The 24,759-nt window shown below is 42.6% G+C and overlaps 1 protein-coding gene across 1 annotated transcript in view; it reads right to left on the minus strand.

The window, feature by feature from the left end:
• PPP1CC (protein phosphatase 1 catalytic subunit gamma) overlaps nucleotides 1–24,759 on the minus strand; it is a 65,577-nt gene that overhangs the window by 30,770 nt on the left and 10,048 nt on the right. The window contains exon 2 of the mRNA XM_068245483.1: nucleotides 3,594–3,725. Within this exon, the coding sequence (XP_068101584.1) occupies nucleotides 3,594–3,725 (132 nt within the window). The remainder of the gene's footprint in view (nucleotides 1–3,593; nucleotides 3,726–24,759) is intronic.

The raw sequence follows: 24,759 nt of genomic DNA on the forward strand, positions 1-24,759 counted from the left end.
GCTGTAATATCTGTTATCTTATCTAATCTTCCCTTTGTCAGCTCAGTCTGAATGTGCTGCTCTGCTGTGATCGGATAGAAGTTATACACACCCTCTCCAGGCCCCCTGCAAGCTCTGTATGATTTACAGACAGCTTATCTGAGCCCATCACAAGCTGGTTAGCAGCCATGTCTTGTTCGTAAACACTGCCTAAAACTGGCAATTACAAGCCAGGATTGCAGCAGGGAGTGGCAGAAAAAGCACAGAGGGGCCCAGGAGAACATAATGAATAGAATGGTATGCTTTTTATTGCAAGAATTTTAGAGTACAGAATCTCTTTAAATATTGCAGCTGCCATCTTGGCTATGTTATAACTTCTGGGTCACCCCTGTCTTCTCTGTTAGAGAAGTGCATCACTGAATGAAGCAGGAAGAGGAAGGGACACGCATGGCCATTGCAAGAGGCTCCTCCAGAGGGAGCTTAGCAGGACTTTGAAGTAGTCTGGCTTAAAAAGGCATGCACATTAGGTGCTCGGAGTCTTAATTGAGAATCTGTGGAGGGAGCTAAAGATCAAGGTGATGGCAAGAAGACCCTCCAACCTGAAAGATTTAAAGCTCATTGCTAAAGATGAATGGGCAAAAATTCCTGTGAAGACATGCAAAAAGCAGTTCTGCAATTATAGGAAGTGTTTGATTGCTGTAATAGCCAATAGAGGCTTTATTCATTGATTATTGAGAAGGGTATGAATAATTTTGGACTGTGCACTTTGCTCAAATGTAAATAAAAAGTTGAGAATTTATTTTTTTTCCACAATAATGCCTCTTGTACATGGTCTTATCTTTTGGGAGACACCCATGTCCTTTACTGTCAAAAAAAATAAAAAAAATTACTAGCTGGTTGAATAAAAGTAAGTAAGTCAAAATGTGCCAGGGGTATGAATAATTATGGGCAGCACTGTATCTTATCTAAAGTTTAGATGGTTTAAACAGCTAATCTAGCTGCAAACAGCTTCAACGGTATATGATTATTTCTTCCTGTGATACAATGAGAGCATCTTTATTCTGCTTGTCATTACACAGCCAAGCTGCTCTGTAACTCCACCCCCTCAGCCTGTGAAAACTCCCACTTCCCTCCCACTGCCTCTGAAATCTCAGCAGCTCCTGGCTGGTAATTCCTCCTCCCCAAGCTGAGCTCCCATGAGCACTTGCTACCAGGCATGGGCTCACGAGTAGTCACGAGTGGCTAAGCATTCTAATACGTGATTTAAATGAGGCTTAATTGTCTCAGCTGTGCGGTGGGGAAACGTGCAAGCCATTTGGAACCAATCCTAAAAGCTTTCACGCGCTGCAAGACTCACTACTGCGCACTTCCTCCTTCCGGCTTGGAAAAAGTGCACGTAGTTAGTCTTGTGCAAACTATTTGGAGTGCTCGATACACGAAGGACTTCTAGGCAAATAACCACTTGTTTCCCTGCTACTATATTTGAAATTGGTCCACAAAGTATTTTAATCAGTAAATTGCAAATAGGGTCTGATACAGAGCATGTGAGAGAAAGTGTAAGTAGCAAACAACTTCAAAGCAAGCAGTATTGCAATATAAAATCAACTTTAAAGTGGACCTGGACAGGACAGAAGGAAAACAGAAATGCCCAGTGTGTACTTAGTTTAGCCTGTCCAATTCCCCCTCATCTGTGACTTAAAGGAGAACTGTAGAGAGAGGTGTATGGAGGCTGCCATATTTATTTCCATTTAAGCTATACCAGTTACCTGGCTATCCTGCTGATCCTCTGCCTCTAATACGTTCAGCCATAGACCCTGAACAAGCATGCAGCAGATCAGGGTTTTCTGACAATTTTGACAGATATGACCAGATTAGCTGCATGCTTGTTTCTGGTGTGATTCAGACACTTCAGTCAAATAGATCAGCAGGACAGCCAGGCAACCGGTATGGCTTAAAAGGAAATAAATATGGCAGCCGCCACATACCTCTCAGTACAGTTCTCCTTTAAGCTTCATCAATCCTGCATCAACTCAGAATTATTTGGATCTCACTGACCATCCCTAATTGGCAGTTGTCAAAAATATGTTCAAGTAATGAGAAGTGTGATCTAAAAATGAAACAAATGCAGGGAACATAGGGCTGCCACTTTTCTATTGCTCTTAAGTGCTACTTGCCTGAATGCGGTATTAGTGGTCTAGAACCAGAGATTTCAGAAAGCGTTAAGCACAAACACTCATGCAGATTATTCATTCTAAACCAAGTGGCTGCAGGACCACCATCGCAAAAAAATAGCTAAATTTAAAATACATGTAAAACACATACAAAGAAGCAGGTTTCTTCCAGAGTAAAATGAGCTATAAATTACTTTTCTCCTATGTTGCCGTCACTTTCAGTAGTTCGAAAGCTGACAGGTTTTTGACTAGTCTTATCTCACCATAGGGGATTCTCAGTATTGTATTATATTCTTCACAAAATCTCTCCCTGGAAAGGATTTACACAAAGATGCAGGGCACCCCTCCTAACCCATTTACACACAGTTCTGGCAATTGGACTGAGAAACTGCCATTCATCAAGTGCTTTTGGAAAAGAAAACCCTGAGAATCCCCCATGAGGAGATGGGCTAGTCTGAAACCTGTTAGTTCTGTCAGATGTCTTCCCTATGTTGCTGTCACTTACAGTAGGTAGTAAACTAATTTATAGCACATTTTACTCTAGTTGAAATGCACTTGTGTTTTCAAGTATTTAAAAGTTTACAATTTTTCCCCGATAGTGGTCCTTTAACTGTGGAAGCAAAATAAGCATGACAGCCAGGTAAGATCGAGGGAACAACATTTTCACTGAAAGTTTCCTTAACCCTTTCTGGACCAGCACCCTCTGCCCCCTTAAGGACCAGAGGGTGCTGGTCCCGTAAATCGCCGCTTCCCGACGAATCGTCGCTATGATCCGCTGCTCCCGACGAACACGCCGCTCTGTCCCCGCTATGACGGTAGAGCACTGTGCGCCGGTCAGGAGCCGCTTTCATTGGCTCCTGACCCTGTCACTCCATGTAAGCCAATGAGAGCGGCTTACATGAATGACAGGGCCAGGAGCCAATGAAAACGGCTCCTGCCTGGCTCACAGTGCTCTGCCGTCAGAGGCGGCAGGGCAGCAACGAGCGGCAGGGGCAGAGCGGACCGAGCGGCGGTGACGGGCAGGGGCGCGCGGTCAATGGGACGTAGAGTTTACGTCCTGTCAGGACCGCAGCGCCCCCTGCTCGATGTAGATTCGCACTCGCTCGGTCCGAAAGTAGTTAAAGCCCCATCTACACGATACGATTACGATTCTATTTACGATCCGATTAAATCAGACATGTCCGATCGGGATTCGATTAGATTTAATTCGATTTGCAATTGCAAATCGAATTGAATCGAATCCGAACATGTTGGATTTAATGGAATCGTAATTGAATCGTACAAAGAATCGTATCGTGTAGATTGGGCTTTGAGCTAGAGTATGTGGCATAGTGGTTAAATACTAAATAAATGTCTGACAACATCCAGCAAGAACTATGAACCATTGTGTTTGCACTTATGCTTACTGGGCCTTCTTCACTAGAGAACAAAGTCTGTACTCACCACAAATTTTAAGAGGAGCTTCAAGTTCCAGTAAAATTGGCTGACTAAGAAAGATTTCTCGAGACTTCAGACATAACCCTCTAATTTCATTCTCTTGAAGTTGAACATTTTTCCCAGGCTTTGATCCTCTCACTAGGAAAAATAATGGAAATAGAAATAAAATGAATGATTACAGTACTATCACAAACTTTACAATACATACTAAAGATTACCTATCCACTATCCTGACTAGAGGGGAAAAAAAACTGGACAGAATATATTTTTTCCACCCGTGATACAAAGCTCACAGATTTCCCCAACACAAACAAGGTTTTAGTAAATGCTACACAAAAAGAAAGATTTTTTAGTACATAATAAATTCTACATTTACAGAATCAGTGTTATGAGCATTTGCAGCACTACTGCGCAGGTGCTGAATTTCTCCCAGCTGCAAAAGCGCACCGGTCTGCCTATGTGTAGAAGAGCACGACTGGTGAAATTACCTGAGGTGACCAAGAGACAGAGTGACCGGGGAGGACGGCTAGGGAACACATGACCACATGGGGCTGGAGGAAGCCCCAGGTAAATATAAATACTGCTACTATTAACATCTCAGGTTTCCTTTAGAGTTATGCAAATTAAGGTTAATGCCTACAATCTATTAAAAATGGCATGTTACATCTGACGGCGCTGGTTCACACTGTTTTGCGCTGTCAGTGCTTTGCTGATCACCTATGGGTACATTTACACAGCAGCGTTTGCCATTTCGATCAATCACAAAAGCACTGCATGCATCATGTGTGGGGCGATTGCACCGTTTTGACAGGAATCACAAGCGCTAATCTCAAGATTTTGCTGCCGAATTGCTAGAGGACCCGAACACGATCACCAGGAAGCAGCAGGCAAGCGCCTAATGTGAACTGGCCCTGACAGTATTGTTTTACACACACCAGTAGTACATTAACTATTTCAGCCCGCGGGTTGTTTTCACTTTATGGACGAGTGTATTCACCAATGTAGGTGTAATATTACTATTTGGCCACAAGTTGTCCTCGCGCATTACTTCCTATAAGCGTACAATAAGTATGCTACACAGGAAGTAATGCATGGCTGTATTACTTTGAAAATGACGCAGGCATCGCATTGATGCCTGCAATCACAGGGACCTGAGGGTAGATGAATGAATGAGAACGAAGTTCCCATTCATCTAAAGCTGGCCACTAACGGTCCAATTTCTAGCGAAAAATCGTTCGAGCGATCAGAAATTCTGATCGGATGAAAAATCGTTCACTACACCATCAACGAACCAATCTTTGCTTCCTATTACGACCACCAAGAAAATCCAAATTTTCTTTAGACGAAAATTCATTCGGGCGACATTTTTTTTCACTCGTTCATAATCGATTGTATCCACCAATGGAGATTATTTACAACCAATCCGATCTGAATTTGATCGCTCGAACGATTTTTCGCTAGAAATTGGACCGTTAGTGGCCAGCTTTACAATCGGCAGCTAACTGATGCCAACTGTCAAAAACTGACGGGAATGGACACCTTTTTATGAGTAAACCAACTCTGATACGTTCACACAGAAGAGTGGTGGATCCCAAAGGAACACATGCAGTTTACAGTGGCAGTGAAGCATACTTTCATTGTATACTTCACGGTTTGGTCACTTCCCATTCGTGGTGCAATTTTCTGGCACTGCTGCAATTGTATGTTTGGAAGGAAATTTACACTAAGACTTGTGTTACCAGGTCTAATTTTCTGAATCACGCAATAGGAGTGCAATTGCTGAATGATATTCACAACATCTGTAACAACATCTGTAACACTATAGATCTTTTACTAGTGCCTCCACCAACTCTCACACTAACCTTCTGCTACCTACAACTCAGGCCCCTTGCACATTTATATGTTGTGGCACTCCGCAGTATGCTTGCACGCTGCAAGTAGCAAAGTCATCACAATCATGTTGCAAAGTCTGCAGCACATTACCACATAATCCAGGCATTCTGCATGGATTATGCGGCAATGCAAGTCAATGGGTAGTGCAGAAATAGTGTGCACGAAGCGGCACACGTGTGGGCCGAAACATTTCATGCTGGGTAGGAAGTACATCACTAGCTGGGGGCGGGCCTATACATAAGACCCTGTTGCCACACCTTGGAGCAAGGTCATATGAAAATGTATGCGATGCAGTGCTTTCAACCAATTCAAATTCATAGCATTGCATTTTACTTTCATTGTGCACATTTTCTGTAGTAAAAAGTAGCTTGCCTACACTTATGCTTTTTTTCCTGCACAGACACACACACACGGCATAAGTGTGAAGGATTCATAACTATTATGTACCAACATCCTTTATTTACTCTAGCAGCACCACACAATACATGGGTGCTTAAAGAGACTCTGAAGCAAGCATAAATCTCGCTTCAGAGCTCATAGTTAGCAGGGGCATGTGTGCCCCTGCTAAAACGCAGCTATCCCGCGGCTAAACAGGGGGTTCCTTCACCCCCAAACCCACCCCTGCAAAACAAACGACCAACTTGGTTGTAAATTTTGCTCTTCCTGGAGGCAGGGCTAACGGCTGCAGCCCTGCCTCTCAGCGCGTCTATCAGACGCGCATCGCCGCCCCCCCGCCCCTCAGTGAAGGAAGACAGAGGGGCGGGGGAGAGGCGGAGATATGCTTCTGATAGACGTGCGGGAGGCCGGGGTGCGGCGGTTAGCCCTGCCCCAATGCGGAAAGGCTTCCCCTCTGCACGGAGGGGATTTGGGGGATCAGGGACCCCCGTTAAGCCGCGGGATAGCGGCGTTTTAGCAGGGGCACACATGCCCCTGCTATCTATGAGGTCTGAAGCGAGATTTATTCTCGCTTCAGACTCTCAGTGCTTAATAAATCATTAATTGAATAACAACATTTATCCACGCGTGTATGGTACTTTACTAAAAAGTCTCCCATAAAAACTCAAAATTGAACTGTGTGACAGTGAGTAAAAGCTCTGTACGAGTATAAAGTGGCAAGTTGTTGCTGCACCAGGAAGAAAGCCGTCCCACTATATGCCTATACAGGTAGACCCAGACTTATGAACAAGTCGATGTACGAACAACCCGCCGATACAAACGGCATGGATTCTGTGGGAACAAGTGCCCCCCAAAAAAATTTTCAATCGTGACTTACTATTAAAAAACAAAACAAAAAATGAAAAATGGTTTTTAAACTTGTATAAGCAGGTACAAGGGCAGAAGTGACAGAGGGGGACACTGGAGGCACAGAGGATAGAGATGGCACAGTGTTCTGACATCAGGGCAAATCTAGTAAAATGAGTGGTACTTACCAGGGGCTTCCTCCAGCCCCAAGCTCCCAGGACCTTCCTTGCCGCAGCTCCGACCTGGTCCCCGGCGATGACGCTGTACTGCACGATTGGCGCTGTCAATCACCGCCAAGTGGGCCGGAGCGGACTGCGTGGCATAGGTTCCTGGGGACTTCAGATGATGCTGTTAATGTGTGTCTGCACTGTTATCTGGCTCGTAGGCAAATTGCAGAGATGCCAACAGAATCAGTGAAAGTTTTCAGTTAAGCCATTAAAAGCAGGGCTGTGGAGTCGGAGCCGTGGGGTCAGAGTCGGGGCAATTTTGGGTGCCTGGAGTCGGAGCCAGGAAAAAAATGCACCACCTCCTAATGAATTTAAACTAATTAAAATAGAAGATATGATAAAATGTTCTATTTCTCAGATGATAGTCAATTTATACATACAGTAATAGCTGTGCTTAGTCCACAAAAATGAAATAAACCAATCAAAATGAGTTACTTGTGCTGCTTCACAAAAGCAGTCCCTGTATTTTTAAAGTCAGCTATACACATCTGATTGTGATTTTATATAGGATGTGTACACAGTAATCTCTTATATATACTAACATCTATGCTGTAAGAATAAAGCCTGATCTGTAGCCGTGTCACTAATATAGATGGTCAATGAGATGGAAATAATTCTGCGTTGATTCTGATTTATGCAAATGTACTCTTTGCTCATGAAATCAAATAATTTGATATGTTAAAATTTGGTTTGGTGACTACGAATTAAATGGTACCTGAGAAGGATGAAAAGAAAAGTTTTATACATACCTGGGGTTTCCTCCAGCCCCCTTCAGGCTAAACAGTCCCTTGCTGTCCACCACCACCTGGATCTTCTGCTATGAGTCCTGGTAATTCAGCCAGTCAGCGCAGTCCGGCCTCGTGCCGCTTCTACAGCCAGGAGAGTTCTGCACCTGCGCAATAGTGCTGCGCAGGTGTAGTACGCTCCCGGCGGCAGAGAGTGTGCATGCACACTACATCAGACTGGCTCAATCTATTCAGAAGGAATCTATTTCTGTCATACACTGCACGTCAATTTCCAATAGATTCCAGCAGGGAATCTGCTGGAGCGAAGGAAGAGAAAGAAAAAAAAACAAAAAAAAAAAAAAACAAAGTCTGAGTTGGAGTAATTTGGGGTACCTGGAGTTGGTGGTTTCATAAACTCGAGTGGAGTATTTTATACCAAATCTACAGCTCTGGTAAGAGACTAAGTCAGAGTTGAAGAGTCGGAGCCATTTTGGGTACCAGAGTCGGAATTAAGAGTTGGTAGTTTCATGAACGGAGGAGTTGGAGTCCGATGATTTTTGTACCAACTCCACAGCTCTGGTTCGTTGAAGTGCAAAGCTATAGGCCATTGATCCACCAATGCTCCAAATTGACTAAAATGCTTTCCATCCTGTCAATTCTTTCAATTGATATTTAGTGAAAATGGATTTCCACCAAAAAACCTCAACCTCAAATTGCTTAGAAAAACAGATTTTAAAAACACTATGGCCTTTATTCATAAAAGCAGCGAGATTAAAAAAAAAAGGGAGGGAAAATACCGCATTTGCCATTTCAGACCTTTGTGTGTTAATTCATAAAGATTTTCACAGCTGCCTAAAGTTCGGTAAATTACCACAGCCCATTGAGCGGTACAGCAGAAGTGTGGCAATCTATTTCGTTACAAGCTTTAATTACGGTTCCCTGCACAGACTACAGCTCCCTGCACTTTGCATTGTTAAGACCTCACCAGAGGTGTCGGTAATTATAGCCTGGCTTACCGCTTGTTGAAGGCTTTATGAATTGACATTTGCTGACAATTTACTGACATGTGTTGGAAGTAACTACAGCCAAGTCGGTAATTTTCCTCACTGCTCAGTAATCTCAGTTTTTCATGCGGTAACAGCTTTTAAGAATTGACACTTTGCCAAGTGCTCAGGAAAGTCTGCAGAATTGGAGGCCTTAGCATTTGCGATTATGCAGGCTATTTTTGGTGTGCACTAACCCAGAAATGCAGGAGCTGCTGCAGATCTGTGGTAGGTTTTTTTTTCCCCCTTTGTTTTTAAGAGGGCTGTGGAGTCAGGCAACTTTGGGTACCTGGATTTGGAGTCAGGAAAAATGCACTAATGAATTTAAACTAATTAAAATAGAAAATATAAAATGTTCTATTTCTCAGATAAGTCATAAATAATTTATACACACAGTAATAGCTCTGCATAGTCCACAAAAATGAAATAAACCAATCAAAAAAAAAAAAATCAGTTACTTGTGCTGCTTCAATAAAGCAGTCAGCATATTTTTAAAGTCAGATATACATATCTGATTGTGACTGTATATATGGTGTACACAGGAATCTTTTATATACATACACTAAACATCTATGCTGTAAGAATAAAGCATGATGTGTAGCTGTGTCAATAGAGTTAATGACATGCAAATAATTATGGGTTGATGCCGATTTATGCAAATGTATGCACTCTTTGCTCATGAAATCAAATAATGTGATGTTAAAATTTGGTTTGGCAGAGGCAGGCAGGGGATGGCGTGAGGCGTCTTCTACATTTGATTCACCACACCCACACTCGGCAAATCCCTTCCAAGCTATTGTCCCTGGATATCTCAAAGGCGTTTGACTCGGTGTCTTGGCCTTACCTTTTGGCTACACTGCAACGTTGGGGCTTCGGCCCTAACCTAGTAGCCTGGATCAAATCCCTTTATTCCTCTCCACAGGCAGCAATAGCTTACAATGGTTTTAAGTCCCCCTCCTTTCCTATATCTAGAGGCACGCGTCAGGGTTGCCCCTTGTCCCCCTTACTGTTTGCACTCCTTATTGAGCCTTTGGCTATAATGATTCGTAATAACTCAGAAATACATGGTATCCCACTGGGTAATAAGATGCATAAAATAGGCCTATTCGCTGATGATCTCATAGTATGTATCTCGCGGCCCACTAAAATCACTCTTAGCATTATTTAAAATTTTAGATCAATTTGGCAAAATTTCGGGGTTACAAGTCAACCCCGCAAAATCTAAAGCATTAAATGTCTCTCTACCAACTACATTAATGATAGCACTTCAAGACGCATTTGAGTTTAAGTGGGACCCTGATAAGCTTCCTTACTTGGGAATATTTCTCACTAAATCCTATGATACCCTCTATCAACACAACTTCCCCCCGCTGGTCCGAGAACTGACAAAATTACTGGAGTGCTGGAAGAGGTACTCGATATCATGGCTAGGCAGGATCACAGCTATAAAGATGACTTTTCTCCCCAAGCTCCTCTATGCATTCAGGCTACTACCTATCCCGCTTCCACCTGGATTCTTAGAATCCCTTCAACGGAAGATCAACAATTTTGTTTGGGGCTCTGGGAAACCAAGATTTGGCAAGCAATACCTTTACCGCTTAAAGTCGGATGGAGGAATGGGGGTGCCCAATATCAGTCATTATTACAAAGCAGCGCAGTTAGCCTCTTTAACATACTGGTGTCTGAAGGACAAAAAACCCACCTGGGTAGATATTGAAGGGCACTATACTTCACCTATCACACTCAGTAACCTCCTTTGGCTTGCCCCAACCCACCGCTCAGGTATCGCTAACCCCATAATCAAGCATTCTCTATCTATTTGGGATAGCTGTAAATATTCCGCTCGATTATTGTCCCCCCATAAACCTCTAATGTCCTTCTTGGGTAATCCCGCATTCCCAGCTGCACTTAATTCCGCCAATCAATACCGATGGTGGGAACGAGCCAATTTAACCAAAATTCAGGACTTAACTAATGACTCGGGAGTCAAATCTTTCGCTCATGTGACAAAAATAATCTCCCAACCTCAGAGATTTTTCACTATATGCAGATATCGCATTTTGTGAAACAGCAAGTCGTCAATGTTACCTCCCCCCTCAGTAAGACATCTTACGAGCATATCTGCGCTACAGATCCACATTCCCCAGGGGTGATTTCCCTTATCTATAAAGAATTAACTTTGACTCATACACAGAGTAAACCCGATTATACAGTTAAATGGGAAAAAGATCTAGGTCTCCATATTGAATATACAGATGTTATGGATATTTGGGCAAATGTCCCCAGAATTGCTATAAATGCTGATCTAGTTGAAGTTAATTACAAAGTGCTTTTTCGATGGTACCTAGTCCCACAGAGAGTAGCCAAATTTAATAAAGAACACTCAGGTGAATGCTTCCGTGGATGCAAAGAACTGGGCACATTTGCCCATATCTGGTGGAACTGTAAGAAAGTTCGGAGACTATGGATGAGGGTGTGCACCTGGGCGTCATCGCTGATCAACGCTCCAGTTCCAAGAAACCCCCTTCACTCCTTACTTGGATGCCCTTACCCTAACCTCTCCTCGGCCCAGAACGCCCTAATTAATTATATATATTCTGCCACTAAGTTAAGAATAGCTGCAGCTTGGAACTCCCAAACCTTGTCCTTTGACTCAGTTAAGAGTAGATTGGGAAACATACTTTTTTTTGAGAAACTGAGAGCAAGACTTAACGATAATATGGGGAAATTCCATAAGATATGGGATCCGCTAATTAACTACCTGCTTAACCCTGACCAGAATGCGATGGTTCACAATCAATGAGATCTTGTTTATATTGACCTGGGGCAACAAGCCCGGTACTTGTCCAGTACTATACTCCTCGTCCCTATACCTCTATCTATTCTTCCTTTTCACTCCTTTTCTCATTATCCTGGATTCTATTCTTATCTTCTGTTCTCATCTCTTCTTTCCTCTCTATAATTTCCTCAATATTGTGTATAATATGGTCTTAGTACACTTTAATGCAACTTCGTATTTAATTCACTGATGTATTGACTTTGTTTCGCATTCAGACTCTCCCAAATCACCCAGTACCGTAACATAAACGGGCACATAGCCCCCCCCCCTTTTTTTCACACAATAACTTATCCGACCTCACTGGATGTCGGATTACAAACGTAGGTACTGCATCTCGATGTGAGATGGACGCCATCCAGCCATGTAAGGTTCAGTGAATGGATGGTGAGCCTCCTCTACAAACCCTATGTCTTTGGAAGACTCTACCTTTTGTCCTCTTATCAACGTAATTCGTATAATACGACTGTTTTTATTGGAAATGTACACTCCTACTTTCTACTGCCTATAGAAGTTGTAACAATCTGCTTCCACTTCACTTGGACATTGATCTTTTGTTTGTATACGCACAGGAAATGTACTCTGGAAAGATTTGTATTATGACAAAAAGTTGTACACTGTTTACTTTGGAAAAAAAAAAACTTTAATAAAAACATTTGAAATAAAATTTGGTTTGGTGACTACAAATTAAAGGGTACTAGAGCCTGTTGAAGAAAAGTTTTATACATACCTGGGGCTTCCTCCAGCCCCCTTCAGGCTAATCAGTCCCTCGCTGTCCTCCGCCACCTGGATCTTCAGCTACGAGTCCTGGTAATTCAGCCAGTGAGCGCAGTCCGGCCACGTGCCACATCCACAGCCAAGAGCGATCTGCGCAATAGTGCTGCGCAGGTGTAGTATGCGCATGTGCCCTACGCCCGACTGGCTCAAGTACCTGGACCCATAGCAGAAGATCCAGGTGGCGGAGGAAGACAGCGAGGGACTGATTAGCCTGAAGGGGGCTGGAGACACACACACAAACACAAACACTTTCATCTGTCTCAGGTTTACTTTAAGTTACACAATAGTACTACTCTACATATGCACTCCCCACAGAGCTGCAGGGAATCCACTGAGAATGTTGTGCACATTTAACACAGAGGTATTGTCCATCACCCATAAACCTGGTTCAGATTGTACCTCAAGAATGTGTAAGAGGCAGAATCCCCTCATTCTCCTGCAGAGTACCTGCACATCACTCTTACATGTACCCATAGTTACATTGCCTAGGGCCTAATAGATGTTCTTTGTTCCGGTCTGTACCTTCTACAAGTACTCTTACCAAGGACTAGTGTTAGTCTATGGCTAAAGGGAATAAATATGGCAGTCTACATATCCTTCTCACTTCATTTGTCTTTAGCGCCGGAGTACAGGGAACCCTAAACTGAGGAGTCGGAGGATTTTTGTACTGACTCCACCCTGGTTTTTAAGCTCTAAAAGCTTGGATAAAAAATTAAAATCTGGACCACCACCAGGGAGGTTAAACCAAAAAAGTGTAACTGTTGGTCATAAAATCAATTCTTTATTTTTATCTGTTAAACAAGTAATTAGTATGCTAACCAGGGCTGTGGAGTCAGTACAAAAATCTTCCAACTCCGACTCCTCAGTTTCTGAAACTCCAACTCCGGGTACCCAAAATTGCTCAGACTCCGACTCCTCTGTCTAATACTTAACAGGGCTGTGCATTTTGTACAAAAATCATGCGACTCCTCATTTTCTGAAATCACAACTCCAACTCCGGGTGCCCAAAATTGCCCCGACTCCAACTCCTCGACTCAAACTCTGACTTCACAGCCCTGATGCTAACTAGGCAATCCAAGAGTTAAAAAAACCTATTACTTTTCTTGTTGATAAATGATCATTCCACAGTTTATGCAACTCATTTGGTACATTGCGGCGCAAAGGAAGTTGCAGGGCATGCTGGGTTGTCTTGTTGCTTCTTCAGTTTCCCCTCAGACTTGACTAACGCAGCCTGATTGGCTGAAGCATCTCCTCCATCCCCCCCTCCCCCTCCCATTTTCACCTGCCACACCTCTGTTTCTCTGATTGGCCAATATTTCTCATGCTGGGACAATGCACTTTGTTCTAGAGCTGGGTGGGAGCACCTGAAGACTGGGAGGAGGGCAGGTAACGCAAACAAAACAGGCAGAGGAGAGTAAGGGAGGAAATTACATCAGGATTGGCTTCAAGATGACCATTAAAATGGATAATCCTAAGTAGGATTTTCTCTTTTTTTTACTATAGAAAAAAAAAAAATCACTAAAATAAAAACCTGGACAGTGCAATACATATATGTTATGTAAGCAGATCAAGTATTTTGTTTTTTTTACCTGATAGTATGACTAACAGCTCCTCTTTAAATAACCATTCAAAAGTTGATTTTTTTTAATGGTAATTCATACTGACAGTTTAACGAACAAGTGACACCCATGCTAACCCAAAAACCACATATATAAGTAGATAAATACTAGTTTTTCTTACAAAACAGATGTATTGCACTGTCCACGTTATGATTCCAGTGGATTTTATTTAAGAGGAACTGTAACCTGAACTCCCTACCTCCACCCATTAGGGCAGCCCCCTCCTTCAACACCTTCAAGAAGGCCCTCAAAACTCACCTTTTCACTCTTGCCTACCACCCCTCACAATTGCTCTAAACCCACAGCCGAACTCTGGTCCCCTACCTCTCGTGTCCCTACCTCTCCCTCTAGATTGTAAGCCTTTGGGCAGGGTCCTCACTCCTTTTGTGTCCTACCTGATCATGCACCTCTATTACTGTGCACCCATGCTATGCATTTGAGTGAACCTAACTTGCCTAACTCCATGCTCCCATCCAGTGACTGACTAAGCATTACCTTGTACTCATACTGTGCTGTGTGATCTGGTTTTCTTGTATTCCTGTATTGTCATATTGCTGTTTGTCACCCCTAAATATTGTCTGTAACCTAAATTAATGTCCAGCGTTGCGTAATATGTTGGCGCTTTATAAATACAACAAATAAAATAAATAAATAAACCTGCTCACTGCCTGTGTATAGACCACATCCATATTATAGGGAAAAACTTTTTTTTTTTTTAGTATTTGAATTATATTTATTTTGTTTTTGCCCCTTTAATGCTTTAGCCACACCCACCAGGGAGACTTGGTCCGCGGATGTATATTAATTAGCCCTTACCCCCCATTGCATCATGGATAGGGACATGGGGAAATGTCACAAGATGCTCCTGATAGCAAAAGAAAAAAAAAAAAAAAAAAAAAACCTGATTTCAGCATCAAGACTGGACACCCATTCCCTCCTAAAACACTACTTCCAGTGACTTTTTTCGCGTTTAATGCAGAAAAATCACTCCCACAAAACGCTAGCGGTGATTGCTAGCGTTTTGCGATTCTAGGTGTGAACGGGGCCTTACTCTGATTGGATAGCAGTTTTCCTGTTGTCTGTGGGCCCAACAGATCGTTTATGATTGATCATAATGATGATCGAAAAGGTTCAGTCGTTTGGCGAATTGTATCATTAATGGCCACCTTCATTTTCCCTCCTCTTGCTCTCCTCCCTTTCCCTTCGTTCTCTCCACTTTTTCCTATCTCCCCCCTCTACTATCCTCCCCTCTCCAATGCTAGGCATACTCGACTCAATTTTGCTACTCTATTTTCCTGCTCGATCGATTCCCCGCTCGATTCCGCAGGTGATTCTCTTATGTTCCGCTCTTTTTTATTTTTTGCCATTGTCCTCAATTCGGAATCGAGCGGTGAAACAATCAGCCAGGGGATTGCACGTGTTGGAAATTATCTATTAAGCCATCTAGATGGCTCAGAATAGAGCCGTGTTTTCCCAGCATAAGAGCACTTAAATTATGGGTCATCCTAAAGGTGGCCATACACTGATAGATTTGCAGCAGATTCGACCATCAGATAGATTTTTGTCAGATGCCTGTCAAGTCGTATGCGACAGGAATCTGATGTGTGCCACACACTAGGGACAGATTTCCAATAGGATTTTAGAATTAAATCTATTGGAAATAGCAGGGCGTTGGAGTCGGTCCAAAAATCCACCGACTCCTCAGTTTAGGATTCCACGACTCCGACTCCTCTAATTTGCATATTACAATTTTGTTGATTAAAAGTATGTAACATGAAATTCGTCTCATAACTGCCAACGCTTAGGAATTTTACAAGACAACTGAAGTGAGAAGGATATGTAGACTATATTTATTCCCTTTAGACTAAAACTAGTCCTTAGTAATAGTACTTGTAAAAGGTACAAACCGGAACAAAGAATATCTATCAGGCCCTAGGCAATGTAAGTGTGGGTACATGTAAGAATGATGTGCAGGTACTCTGCAGGGGAATGAGGAGATTGTAAACAGACAACACCTCTGTGTTCAATGTGCACAGCATTCTTAGTGGATTCCCTGCAGCTCTGTGAGGAGTGCATATGTAGAGTATAGTACTACTGTGTAACAAAGTAAACCTGAGACAGATGAAATTAAAGTTTTGTACATACCTGGGGCTTCCTCCAGCCGCCTTCAGGATAATCAGTCCCTCGTTGTCCTCCTCCACCACCTGGATCTTCTGCTATGAGTCCAGGTACTTGAGCCAGTCTGGCGTAGTGCGCATGAACACACTCCACCGCTAGGAGCATACTACACCTGTGCAGCACTATTGTGCAGGTGCAGAATGTTCCTGGCTGTGGGAGTAGCATGCGGCCGGACTGCGCTGACTGGCTGAATTACCAGGACTCATAGCAGAAGATCCGGGTGGTGGAGGACAGTGAGGGACTGATTAGCCTGAAGGGGGCTGGAGGAAGCCCCAGGTATGTATAAAACTTTACTTTTCATCCGTCTCAGGTACCCTTTAATTTGTAGTCACTAAACCAAATTTTAATAACATATCAAATTATTTGATTTCAGTGCATACATTTGCATAAATCAGCATCAGTGCAGAATTATTTCCATCTCATTGACCATCTCTATTAGTGACACAGCTACACATCAGGCTTTATTCTTACAGCATAGATGTTATTTAGTATATATAAGAGATTCCTGTGTACGCATCATATATACAGTCACAATCAGATATGTATATCTGACCTTAAAAATACGGGGACTGCTTTATTGAAGCAGCACAAGTAACTAATTTTGATTGGTTTATTTCATTTTTGTGGACTAAGCACAGCTATTACTGTATATATACATTATTTTTAATGACTATTATCTGAGAAATAGAACATTTTATCATATTTTCTATTTTAATTACAGTTACAAATTCATTAGGAGTCGGTGCATTTTTTCCCGACTCCGACTCCAGGCACCCAAAATTGCTCGACTCCACGACTCCGACTCCACAGCCCTGGGAAATAGATCTAAATGTATTATTGGACCAGGAGATCCAATGCAACTCTATGCCAGCAGCAGATTGACCTAGTTTTTCCATCCTGTCAGATAGATCAAATCCATCTAAATTGGCCACAAATGGATAGAGAGATTTGATGGATCGATTCTATAGAAGCGATCGCTGAAGTCGACCAGGGTGTGGGCACCTTAATTGTTAACAGGTAATTTATACTCTGTTGACATCTTATGCCGCCCTTTACAGAGTATATAATATCTATATCCTCAAAGGAGCTCACAATCTAATCCCTACCATATTCATAGTCTAATGTCCTACCATATTATTTTGTATTTCTATAGCACGGTCATCTTCTGCAGCACTTTACAGACTATTTAGTCATGTCACTGACTGTCCTCAGAAGAGCTCACAATCGAATCCTGTCAGTCTAATGTCCTGCCATATTATTAATATGTATTTGTATAGCACTGACATCTTATGCAGCACTTTACAGAGAATCATGTCGCTGACTGTCCCTAGAAGAAACTCATGATCTAATCCCTACCATAGTCTAATGTCTGACCTTATTGTAATGTATAAATGCACACACTTTGGGTTACTTTTATACATTTACGTATTTGTATACTACGGACATCTTCTGCAGCATTTTTTTCTGAAAGCCTAATCATGTTACTGACTTATGCTACGTACACACATGCGACAACGATCGTTCGTTGTCAACGACGAACGAACTTTTAATTGATGAAAGAACGACCTAAGTAAAGGTAGTTTTAAAAGGTGTGTAACGATCAGGTCGTTAGAACGAACGTTACATCACGTAAAAGCAACTATTGCACCTGCGCATAAAAATGAAAAGTTCCATGGAGAAATAGTGAAATGCGCATGTCAAGCCCAGCACGAACGACCGTTTCCAACGATGTACTACTTTTGCAAACGATCGTTGGAAAAAATCCGCCAAGCTAGATCGCTCGTTTTTAACGATCTAGCTCGTCCGTCGTTAGACTTAATAGTCGTTGGCTGCTTTTTTTTTAAACGATCGTCGTTTGAAACTATCAGGGAACGATCGTTTTAAACTACTATAGTTGCATGTGTGTACGCACCTTAAGAGGAGCTCACAATCTAATACCTACCACCACTCTTTGTTGGAGAGAACACTGGCGAATGTGTTTTTATGGTAAGAACATTTCCTACTTGCTTGTTTAACCTCTTGAGGACCAGAGGTTTATACCCCCCTTATGACCAGGCAATTTTACAATTCAGCACTTCACAACTTTAAAGGTGTCCATACATTGGGCGACTTTGCGGCCGATTGACCATCCAATTTCGATTACTATAATTGAATGAAAAATCGGTGCCGCCAAGTGCAGTGTTCTCCCCCAGGCACTTTTAGCCGGGTTCTCCACCCAGCTAGTTTTGGTGAGCACCTGGCCGTCATCGGCTCACCACCTCCTATTCTGTAAGCAGAAGTGCACATAGAAGCATCAGCCCTGCATTCTCTCATCTCACAAGATCACTGAAGTGCATGCCCGACTGACAAAGCAAGCAATTTCGGAACAGAAATTGGTCACATGGTTCATCGCGCAAGCTGCAAAATGTTGGGCCGAAGTTAGTTGTCAGGTGCGCAGCGGTACAGCGGCCGATTTTGGAACAAACGACGAAACCCCAGTGGCTGCCGCCACAATGTATAAATATAACCCCCAGTGTGTGCATTTATACATTACCTTTTTGGCATCAGCCTCCACGAGGTTTATGCCCATCTCTCCTGGATCCACATACACTCATATCCGCTAGCGGTGCATGGAATCGGCCTGTAGTGTATGGACGGCTTCGACAAGAGACAAATTTATCTCTAATCAGATTCGATTAGAGATAAATTTGTCTGTCGAATCTGCCCACAATTGTCAGTTTTTATGCTTGTTACATGAAAATTTGTGTTGAGTTTTGAAAACTGCCTAGCAACAAACAAAACAGGAAGACAGGCAAAAGGAGATGCTGTGCGTGCTTGTTAAATTCGCGTTCAGAAACGTACATTTTCGTGTTTGTAACGCGATCGCAAATGTGTGTGGCCCCACTAACTTACATTAGTTGCAATTTGCATCCAGATTGCGAAAAAAATGCAGCATACATCCAGATTTTTTTTTCTGCACCGCATCGCGTGAAAAATTCACATTGGATGGATATTGCGCCATTCACAAATGTGTTGCATTTTGGATGCAGAAATCCACATCCAGAATTCACATGTAGTGGATATAGGCCATTACTGAATTATTATTTTTTTACACCTACTCCATTGTATTCACATATACAAGCAATGCACTCATCTTTTAGGCTCCTATGAACAATAATCCATTTATCTATATAGGTCAATTGCACTACATTTTTCATACTATCCTATCACTTCCACCTTCTTTCCTCCTACTCTGTTCAGCTAAAACTTTATTATTCACTACTCAGCATCATTCTCTGTCTGCTTATTACACATGTGCATATTACACTTCCTGGGCTTCTGCAAATGATGTCAGATTTAAAAAACAAAAACAAAAAACAAACAAAAAAAACAGTTGGGGAGGACGGTGTAACAACCTTCACTGTGGGCGTGTTTTCAACTGCCGGGGTGAAGAGGGGGAAAAAAAAACAACTTGCTAATTCTGCCAGAAGTAAACATGGATCAGCCCACACTGCACTTGGCATTGTTACAGCACCTCGCTGTCAGAGTAAGGAGGTTTATTAGCGACTTCTTATCTATACACCTAAATCACTCTTATATCCTCCGTTTTAAACAATCCTTTGTCTAGAATAGGATTCTCCGCTTTTCCTTAAAGAGGAACTGTAAAGACAACTTTACTTACGGTAACGTCTTTTCCGGTAGTCAGGAGGCCTGCACCCCTGGATGAGACTTGTCTCCCTCCCCACCGTGGACAGGAACTGCAAAAGAACAAATTTGCATAAGCAACAGGCAGCCTGCTATATAAGCCACTTACTTTGCTGCTATACCTCAGTTAATATAAAAGATAATACGGACACTAAAATGCTTATACAAACCTCTGATGCTCCACCCAAAAAGGGCGGGTTGTAGGGGTGCTGTCCTCCTGACTACCGGAAAAGACGTTACCGTAAGTAAAGTCGTCTTTCCCGGATCGTCACTCGGACAGCACCCCTGGATGAGACGATATACTAGAGATCAGGTTTAGGGCGGGACCACTGCTTGCTGAACCTTCCTTCCAAAGGATAAATCTGTGCTTGCAGATACATTGAGTCGATAATGTTTTACAAAGGTGTTATGACTCGACCATGTTGCAGCTCTGCATATCTGCTCAATGGAGGCCCCTGCCCTCTCTGCCCATGAAGTAGAAATGCCTCTCGTAGAATGAGCTCTGACCGAGGATGTTAATGTCTTCCCCTGCACCTGGTATGCTGCTACAATTGCCTGTTTGATCCAGCGCGCTAAGGTTGTCTTGGAAGCTCTATTTCCTTTTGTCTTCCCAGCAAATAGGACAAACATTGCGTCTGACTTTCTCCAAGAATTAGACCTTTCCAAATACTGTAATAGACTCCTTACATCCAGTAGATGTAGTCTCTTCTCTTTATCATTTGTTGGATTTTCACAAAATGATGGGATATATATTTCTTGGTTCCTGTGGAAAGAAGAAACAACTTTCGGTAGAAATGCTGCATCCAGACGTAATGTTACTCTATCCTCTGAAATAACACAGTACGGCTCTTTTATGGATAGCGCTTGTAGCTCTCCTATCCTTCTTGCTGTAGTAATAGCTATAAGAAATATGGTCTTTAATGTCAGGAATTTGTCCGATACCTGAGATAAAGGCTCAAATGGAGACTCACATAATCCCTGTAATACCACATTAAGATCCCAAGCAGGTATTCTTGATCTTACAGATGGCTTTAGTCTCTTTAACGCCTGAAAAAAACGGATAATATAGTCTTCCTGTGCTAATTTTCTTTCCAGAAACACACTTAATGCTGAAACCTGAACCTTCAGAGTACTAATACTGAGGCCCTTCTTATAGCCACACTGTAAGAATTCCAAAACTGATCTAAGTAATCTATTGTTGAAAGATCTGTTAGTGCACCAGTCATTAAAGACTCTCCATGCCTTCTGGTAAATTACTCTAGTTACCTTCTTTCTACTATTGAGCAATGTCTCTGCAAGACCATCTGAGAACCCCTTGGATTTCAGTATTACCCACTCAGGTTCCAGGCTGATAGGTGAAGTAGACTCAGATCTGGATGCAACACTGGGCCCTGCGATAACAAGTCCTGCATCAGCGGTAGGACTATTGGCTCTGATATCGCTAGAGATTGAAGTAATGTGAACCAAGGACGTTTGGGCCACAATGGGGCAATCAATATGACCCTTGCTTTGTCCTGAATGATCTTCTTCAATACTCTTGAAAGTAATGGAATTGGCGGAAAGGCATACATCATCATGTTGCCCCAACTTATCGAGAACGCATCCACTGCCCAAGGAGAATCCTCCTGATACAGGGCACAAAATCTTTGACATTTTGAGTTCTTTTTCCTGGCGAATAGATCCAGTTCTGGACATCCCCATTGAGAACTTATCATCTGAAAAGCCCTTGGGTTGAGTGACCATTCGTTCTGGTCTAACTTCTCCCTGCTTAGATAATCCGCCACCTGGTTTGATGTCCCCTTTAGATGACGTGCCTGTAACGATCTGACATTGTTCTCTGACCAAAACATAATTTTTGATGTTTGCTTCCATAACATCTGACTCTTCGTGCCTCCCTGTCTGTTTAAAAAGGCCACTACCGCTCTGTTGTCGGATTTTATCATCACATGCGTTCCTTTGATCTGAACCCTGAAGTGTAACAGTGCCCTCCATACTGCTTCTAGCTCTCTGCTGTTCGATGATCTTGAGCTCATCTGTACAGACCATTGTCCCTGAGCCGGAAGAGCATCCAAATGTGCTCCCCAACCCCATAAACTGGCATCTGTTGTGATTATGCTTTGATCTGGGTACTTCCATAAACGGCCTGTCGAAAGATGAACTCGATGCTGCCACCAAAGCAGGGATACTTTTATGTTGTGAGGGATAGGGATCCTCTTGTCCAATACCGTAAGGCTCCTGTTCCATGATCTGAGTATCCATAACTGCAGAACCCTTGCGTGGAATTGTCCCCACTGTACTGCGGGAAATGAGGCTGTTAGAAGCCCGAGTATTGCCATTGCTCTTCTCAGTGATATTGTCTTTGCATTCTGAAAGGAAAAAATAGCGTTTAGAATTGCAGTAATTTTTCTATCAGGCATGAAGATCTTCTCTTTCCTAGTATCAATGTTAAAACCTAGAAATTCTATGACCTGGGATGGAACTAAGGAAGACTTCTCCCAATTAATGAGCCAACCCAACTGCTGAAGATAATCTAACGTAGATTCTGTCTGCAATCTTACCCCTTCTGCTGAAGGTCCCCAAATCAGAAAATCATCTAAATATCCGAGGATATTGACTCCCTTTAATCTAAGGTCAGCTAGAACTTCAGACATGACCTTGGTAAACAGCCAAGGGGCAGATGAGAGTCCAAAAGGAAGAGCAATAAACTGAAAATGTCTTACCTCTTCCTCCATGTGGACTGCAAATCTTAGATACTGTTGAGATGACGGATGGATGGGTAGGTGAAGGTATGCATCCTTGAGATCTAGGGAGGCAAGAAAATCGTTTTTCTGCAAGAGATGAATCACAGATTTTATATTGTCCATCCTGAACTTTCTGTATTTTACATTTAGATTTAAGCTCTTCAGGTTCAGAATGAACCGGTAAGATCCCTGCGGCTTTTTCACCAGAAACACTGTAGAATAGAACCCTTTTTCTCTCTGACAACTTGGGACATATCTTATTACCCCCTTGTCTAGTAGGGATATGACCTCGTTCTGTAATGCCTGACACCTTGTTTGGTCTTGTGGTTGGGGAGTAATGCAAAACCTCAGAGGAGGATGCTGATTGAATTCGATCCGGTATCCCTCCGATACAATCTTTAGCAGCCACTGACTTGTAAACCGAGGCTGCCATTCCTCTAAAAAATTTGCAACCCTCCCCCCCACTGGAATTCTGGCGTCATTGCTTATCCTGCCTTTTGGCCGGATTAAAGTTGGGTTTTGATTTCTGTGGTCTGTATGGAGCCCAACGCTTACCCTTGGAGGACTTGGAGTCCTGCTCTGACCTGTTAGGGGGACGAAATGGCCGCTTATACTGGAATGGTCTTTTCTTCTCTGGAAAATTTTTCTTTCTATCTGAAGTTCTATCTAGTGTATCATCCAACTTGGATCCAAACAGAAGCCCACCTTCACATGGTATTCCGCACAATTTAGATTTTGAGGCATTATCACCACTCCAAGTTTTAACCCATATGCCTCTTCTAGCCGAGTTAACCAAGGCAGTTGTTCTAGCCGTAAGCTTAACAGTGTCATCCGATGCATCCACCATATAATTGGAGGCATTTAAAACCTTAGGAAAGTCATTAAGAATTTCGTCTCGAGGAACCCCAGAAGCAATTTTATCTTGCATTTCTATTAGCCATGATCTTAATGATCTGCTCACTGCAGTGGAGGCTACTGCGGGTTTAAAAGTCAAGGAAGAGGATTCCCATGCTCTACGCAGAAGGTTGTCCATCTTTTTGTCAATTGGGTCTTTCAGACTACCAAAGTCTTCAAATAATAAATCCGTTTTCTTTGACACCCTTGAAAAAGATGGGTCCAACCTAGGCGGAGGGCCCCAAAATCCCTGGTCCTCCGGAGAGAAAGGATAACGATTGGATAAGGATCTAGGCCAAAAGGCTCGCTTCTCAGGGTTATCCCATTCCTTCTTAATCACACCCTTTAGGGTGGAATGAACTGGGATAAACTGAGGCTGGGGATCCGCCAAAGTTTTGTACATCTCATCCAAAGGTGTCAAAGACTTTTTCTCTGTCTTGATACCCATTGTATCATACATAGCCCCCAATAAATCTTTCATTAAATCAGTTGAGAAAGCAAATTTTGATTTGTCAACATTAGAGACCTCCTCTTCCATATCTGATGGCTGATCTAACTCAGAAATCTCTCCCTCAGATAATTCAGAACCTTCTATTTCACTCTCTCTTCTACGCTTAGATCCGGAGGGACCCGGCTGGGGCAAATTCAGAACAGGGGATGCCGGAACAACAACTGTAGGCACTGAATCCATATTTCCACTAGTTCCTGGAACATCAGAAGGAACTATAGACTGTGAAGCAATGGCAGAGTCTTTAATCTCTTTAATTGCTGAAGACATCTCAGATCTCATCCAGCCCATTAAATCTTTAAATATGACAGGTGATTCATCCTTAACAACCTTCTCTGTACAATTCTGACATAACTTCTTAGAGGATGATGAAGAAAAACGATTGTTACAAATTGCACACTTCTTCTCAGACCTGCTTGACCCATGCTGACCGGATTGAGCAGCAGATTTGTCAGTTTTAATCACTTTTATCAGATTTGTCCGACTTGTCATGTTTTTTAGGCTACAAAAAAACACAAACAAGGAACAAATATTACTAGAGGTTCCATAGTAAATAATAATAACAAGCAGGAGTATTTCAGATACCACATCTACTTGCCAGAGAGGGGTCTTGTCCAGACTTAGCAGACTGCAAAGGAGCTGAACCTGAAGCGTCCTCCATGACTTCCAGTAACATCTGAGTCATGGACTCACCTCCAAATAAATACCTCTAACAGACCCAGCTGATAACACTTAATGCCGCCCCTGCCGCATAAATTATGCAAATCAGCTCACATACCTTAAATAATCAGCCTAGGCTGATTCC

This window comes from Hyperolius riggenbachi, chromosome 1, assembly GCF_040937935.1.
Source record: "Hyperolius riggenbachi isolate aHypRig1 chromosome 1, aHypRig1.pri, whole genome shotgun sequence".
Taxonomy (NCBI): domain Eukaryota; kingdom Metazoa; phylum Chordata; class Amphibia; order Anura; family Hyperoliidae; genus Hyperolius; species Hyperolius riggenbachi.